The sequence below is a fragment of the Piliocolobus tephrosceles genome, chromosome 1 (genome assembly GCF_002776525.5).
Source record: "Piliocolobus tephrosceles isolate RC106 chromosome 1, ASM277652v3, whole genome shotgun sequence".
Classification (NCBI taxonomy): Eukaryota; Metazoa; Chordata; class Mammalia; order Primates; family Cercopithecidae; genus Piliocolobus; species Piliocolobus tephrosceles.
The window spans coordinates 89,066,399-89,072,398 of record NC_045434.1 but is presented as its reverse complement, the minus strand read 5'-3'; the positions used below and the strand labels follow the sequence as shown (position 1 = coordinate 89,072,398).

Here is a 6,000-nt window from a genome sequence, read left to right as displayed (position 1 = left end):
TTTTTTTTTTTTTTTTTTTTTTTTTTTTTTTTTTTTTTTTTGAGATGGAGTCTTGCTCTGTTGCCCAGACTGGAGTGCAGTGGCCAGATCTCAGCTCACGGCAAGCTCCGCCTCCCAGGTTTACGCCATTCTCCTGCCTCAGCCTCCTGAGTAGCTGGGACTACAGGTGCCCACCACCTCGCCCGGCTAGTTTTTTTTTGTGTGTGTGTTTTTTAGTAGAGACGGGGTTTCACCATGTTAGCCAGGATGGTCTCGATCTCCTGACCTCACGATCTGCCCGTCTCAGCCTCCCGAAGTGCTGGGATTACAGGCTTGAGCCACCACGCCCAGCCCATAGTGGCTATCTTAAGGTACATTTCTTCAAATATTCTTTTTTTTTTTTCTTTTTAATTTTTTTTTGAGACGGAGTCTTGATCTTTCGCCCAGGCTGGAGTTCAGTGGCGTGATCTCAGCTCACTGCAAACTCCGCCTCCTGGGTTCACACCATTCTCCTGCCTCCCGAGTAGCTGGGACTACAGGCGCCCGCCACCACTCCCAGCTAATTTTTTTGCATTTTTAGTAGAGATGGGGTTTCACCATGTTAGTCAGGATAGAATGGTCTTGATCTCCCGACCTCATGATCCACCTGCCTCGGCCTCCCAAAGTGCTGGGATTACAGGTGTGAGCCACCACGCCCATTTCTTCAAATATTCTAACATTTTTCCTCCTGTCATCGTTACCTCCACCTCCTGAGCATCTCATTAAAGGTAACAGATGTAGGTTATTCTAATCTTTCAAAAAATCTTGCATTAGTGGAAAGGAGAAATAATAGACTGAGGAAGAAATAGGATTGAGGGAAGGATGCTTTAGGGAGCTTAACCATCTTTGGGAGTCGGAAACTGTCGGGGGTGGGGAAGATTCAAGACAGGGAAAACAAATTGAAAAAATCTTGGAATACATGGCATGATGGGGTTGGATAAGCCTTAGGAAGATATAAGAGATCTATCCTTCCATAGTTTGCAAAACAAGCAGCAGAAGTTATAGTTATTCATGCCTAATTCCTCAAAGTAGGAGACTGTGTTAGGTGTTAAGGAGGTAATGAGGGTGATGGTGCTCAGAGGGACAGTGTTAGGATAGCCACTATGGAGAATCAATTCATTCTCCCTCTTGAATCTTTTTCTGTATTAGCGCCTTCCCCTGTAGAAGGCGCTAATACAGAAGGTATACAGAAGGTACCAGAGATCTCTTAAATCCACTTATATTTGAGTTCCTACCTCATTAGTTTTCTTGAGATAACACATGTAAATCTTTTTTTTTTCTTTTTTTTTGAGGGAGTTTTGCTCTTGTTGCCCAGGCTGGAGTGCAGTGGTACCATCTTGGCTCACTGCAGCCTCTGCCTACGGGGTTCAGGCAATTCTCTTGCCTCAGCCTCCCAAGTAGCTGGGACTATAGGCATGCATTACCATTCCCGGCTAATTTTGTATTTTTAGTAGAGACGGAGTTTCTCCATATTGGTCAGGCTAGTCTTGAACTCCCAACTTCAGGTGATCCACCTGTCTCGGTCCCCCAAAGTGTTGGGATTACAGGCATGAGCCACCGCGCCCAGCCAGCCATGTAAATCTTAACATGATGCTTGTACATTAGAAATTGCTTAATAAGTATGTTTTATTATTGATGTTGCATGACAGCTGTGAAAATAGAGCTGATAAATAGGTTATAGGAGAAAGATTGAATGAGATTGCCCAGGGAAAACAAAGTAAGAAAGGCCTGGACAAAAGATTGCTTAAAGGTGTTCTAGAAAAGAAAAAAAAAACTGAAAGAGGTAAACAAATCAGGGTGGGTGGAAAAGAGATAATATTGTCATGTTGCTAGTTAACTGTTTCCCAAACATGTGGTTAACTTTCATACCTACTTGCCTTTCCTCCTGCTTTTCTCTTGGTCCTCTCTTCTGGGTGGCTGAGCCCCATTCTTCTTTGACAATTCAGCTTTTTATGTTATTATAGCTTTTCCTCATTCCTTTATGCAGAATTTCTTATTTATCCATGTCCTCATAGCACCTAATGTACCTCTATACGGCGTTTCTAAGTGGAGTTGCAGACCCCTTTGAGAAAAAATATGAAATGTGTGAATCCTCTTCCTAAAAAAATCTACATTTTAGTCTTTTGCAAATAATTTCAGAGAATACCTGGGTTCCTAGAGGCCTGTTCCATAGACCCCAGATAAAGAACCCCTGGCTTTTGTTTATTTGTTTGTTTTACTTTATTTATTTATTTATTTATTTATTTATTTTTTTTTTTTTTTGAGACGGAGTCTCGCTCTATCGCCTGGGCTGGAGTGCAGTGGCCAGATCTCAGCTCACTGAGCTCGTGATCCGCCCGTCTTGGTCTCCCAAAGTGCTGGGATTACAGGCTTGAGCCACCGCGCCCGGCCCTGTTTGTTTTACTTTAAAAAATTACTTGGCTAGGCACGGTGGCTCATACCTGTAATTCTGGCACTTGTGGGAGGCTGAGATGGGAGGATTGCTTGAGCTTGGGAGGTCAGGGTTGCAGTGAGCCATGATTGAGCCACTACAGTCTAGCCTGGGAGACAGAACGAGACTCTGTCTCAAAACAAAAACAAAAATCCAGGGTTCTAGGTAGTTAAAAAAAAAAAAAAAAAACGAAGAAGATTTCAACTCTTTTCATATTTCTTTGGCTGGGGTGTAGGGAGCTGATGGGGGGAGGTTAGACATTGTCCAGTAAATGCCCAAGGCTTTAAGCTTCCAGTTTTTTTATTTGCAAAAACTTGAAACTAATTCCAATTAAAGTGAGAAAAATGTAAATAATGTCTTTTTGCTATACTATATAATTCAAAATATGTAGCAGTTAAAAATCTTACCAAAATTGACTGGTACACTGGCTCACACCTGTAATTCTAGCACTTTGGGAAGCTGAAGTGGATTGACAGAAGGATTGCTTGAGGCCAGGAGTTTCAGACCAGCCTGGGCAACATGGCAAGACCCTGAACCTACAAAAAAAAATGTTTTAATTAGTCGGGCATGGTGGTGCACCAGTGTAGTCCTAGCTACTTGGGAGGCTGAAACAGGAGGCTCGGTTGAGCTCAAAGGATAGTCCTAGCTACTCAGGAGGCTGCGGTGAGCCGTGATCATGCTCCAGCCTGGGCAACAGAGTGAGATTCTGTCTCTTAAAAAAAAAAAAGTGGGGGGGGGTGCCAAGCACAGTGGCTCACACCTGTAATCCCAGGACTTTGAGAGGCTGAGACAGGTCGATCACCTGAGATCAGGAGTTCGAGACCAGCCTGGCCAACATGAAATTACCAAAAATTGTCTCATAAGTTGACAAAATTGTTAATTTGTGTCATAAAATTTTGTCAAAATTTTTTCTCATAAGCTTGACAAAATGGACAATTTCAAAGAGAGTAGGAAGTGTTGGAGGCCAGCGGATTAGCAGTGGGAAATCATATGAGCCAGTACCAAGTTTTTGCCTATAAGAATAGAGAAGTGACAGCTCCTACATGCAGTTTGAAATAATGGTGACAGAATACAGGGTTTGGAGTCTGAGATAGTGCCTAAATTTTGAGCTCAGGAAGAAATGGGGAAAGGAAAAAGGGAAACACTGGTAAGCCAGAAGGATGCTGAATTAGGTTAGAGTTGATGATAGAATAACCAATTTAAAATTAAAATGTCTTATAGATAAGATCTAGAACGAAGCTTTGGTAAGAAGTCTGAACTACATACATAAGATTATCAGCAACACAAATGTTAAGGTGGAGCCATTTAAAGAAAGAACAGAAGCGACCTGTGATTTACTGATTGTTGAAAATGAAAATAAAGGAGTCAGAGAAAATAAAGATTGTGAGTCAGCAGGACTTTCGTCTTATTTTCAAGTGGATTTATTGATTACTTTTCTTCTTACAGCCAAGTGCAAGATCTGTGAGTGGGCGTTTGAAAGTGAGCCACTATTTCTCCAGCATATGAAGGATACTCATAAGCCTGGAGAGATGCCTTATGTTTGCCAGGTATTGCCTTTTTCTCCAGGGAGTTTTAGCAGTTTTGCTCTCAGGCAGAACACAAAGAATCTACTAATGAATATTGCTGAATACCTACTGCATACACTCAGTTTAGGAACTCTGAGTAGGTACAGAAGAAATAGTAAACACAGTTTATCTTCAGGGTTTCCATGCAGGAGAAAAACATAAAAGAACATGTCCACAAGTAGACTAGCCAGGGAACATGTGCACATTCTAAGGGAGTGTCTGTCTCCTGAACGTGCCCTTTGGAAATTCACAGAAAAGGCTTTATTTTTCTTAGTTATAGAACATGGATTGTTCTTAGACTTTCCTGTCCCTTCCTGTTTTTAAAGTAATAGCTAAATCTATCACAGACATAGCCCAGCATTACAAAGTCAGAAAAATAATTCGATTTCTGTGCATTTGGGAAAACTTTTTTTTTTATTTAAAAGTTTTTGTTGCTACCTTTTTTTTTTCTTAAGGCCTCTCAGTTGTTCACTTCATTCTTAGCCTTATTTTCCCTCTTATGTGACTCAGGTGTGTCAATATCGCTCCTCACTCTACTCTGAGGTAGACGTGCATTTTCGGATGATCCATGAGGATACCCGGCATCTGCTCTGCCCTTATTGCCTGAAGGTCTTCAAAAATGGCAATGCATTCCAACAGCATTACATGAGGCACCAGGTACTAGGCACCAAGCAATTCCCATATTCTCTTTATTTTTGTTTTAAACATGGATGCTGGGGCCAGGGCTGAGCTAGGCAAATAATTTGGGCAGAGAATGTAATATGCATATGTTTGCAGAAATTGATTGAATTCATTTATGTGCCATGTACCAGTCTAGATGCTAGAGATTTAGTGGTAAACAAGGCAAACAATACAATAAAACATGAAGAGTACTGTGTTGGGGAAAGTATAGGATATAGAAAATCACATAACTATTCTGGGTGCCTAGTAAGGCTTCGAGAAAGAAGTGTTGTTCAATACCTGAGGGATGAATAAGATTGAGCCAGATGAAATAAGATGAAGAATAGTGTGCCCAAGGCACAGAGCAAGATTATGGAAGTTCAAGAAATTGAGAGAGATTCAGTGTAGGGTGTAAGAGACAGAGGAGTTGGAAGTTAGGCAGGGACAGATCATGGAGGGTCTTTTAAGCCATGAAAAGAAGTCATTGGGAAGCCATTAAAGGGGTTTTAAGCCCTGGAGTGATGTGTTCAGATTTAGTTAAGATTTTATACTGCGGCCAGGCACGGTGGCTCAAGCCTGTAATCCCAGCACTTTGGGAGGCCGAGGCGGGTGGATCACGAGGTCAGGAGATCAAGACCATCCTGGCTAACATGGTGAAACCCCGTCTCTACTAAAAATACAAAAAAAACTAGCCGGGCGTGGTGGCGGGCGCCTGTAGTCCCAGCTACTCTGAGGCTGAGGCGGGAGAATGGCGTGAACCCAGGAGGTGGACCCAGGCTGGAGTGCAGTGAGATTGCGCCACTGCACTCCATCCTGGGCGACACAGTGAGACTCCATCTCAAAAAAAAAAAAAAAGATTTTGTACTGCAGAGAATGGATTAAAGGAGATTGAGACTACAGTTAGGGAAACTAGGCAGAAGACTTTTTTTTTCAGTATTTCAGGTGAGAGAGGATACTGGCTATTGGCTTTTGAAATGAAGAAAAAGAGGGTAGAGTTGAGAGATATTCAGAAGATTTGTGATATTTATGATGTAGAGATGGATTAGGTGAAGGTAGCAATGCAGTAGTTAAGAATAGTGCCTAAGATTCTGTCTTGGGCAGCTGGGTGAATGAGGGAACTATTTGCTGAGATAGAAACAATAGAGAAAGTATATTTGTGAGGGGGGAGATCATGAGTTTGGATATTGTAAGTTAGCAGCATCTGTGGATGTCAAGTGTAGCTGTTGGATAATAGATGTGAAGCCTGGGAGAGAACTCTGGGTTGCAGAAAAGATATTTAGGTATCAGCGTTATATAAATCCTGTAGATTTTAAACTTAAATGCCAT

General features: G+C 41.9%; 1 protein-coding gene across 6 annotated transcripts in view; it reads left to right on the top strand.

Moving 5' to 3' along the window:
- Positions 1-6,000, top strand: part of POGZ (pogo transposable element derived with ZNF domain) — a 57,686-nt gene that overhangs the window by 43,547 nt on the left and 8,139 nt on the right. For all 6 annotated transcript variants that reach the window (XM_023213715.3, XM_023213719.3, XM_023213721.3 and 3 more), the window contains 2 exons: positions 3,896-3,996; positions 4,525-4,671. In XM_023213715.3, coding sequence (XP_023069483.1) covers positions 3,896-3,996; positions 4,525-4,671 — 248 coding nt within the window. The remainder of the gene's footprint in view (positions 1-3,895; positions 3,997-4,524; positions 4,672-6,000) is intronic.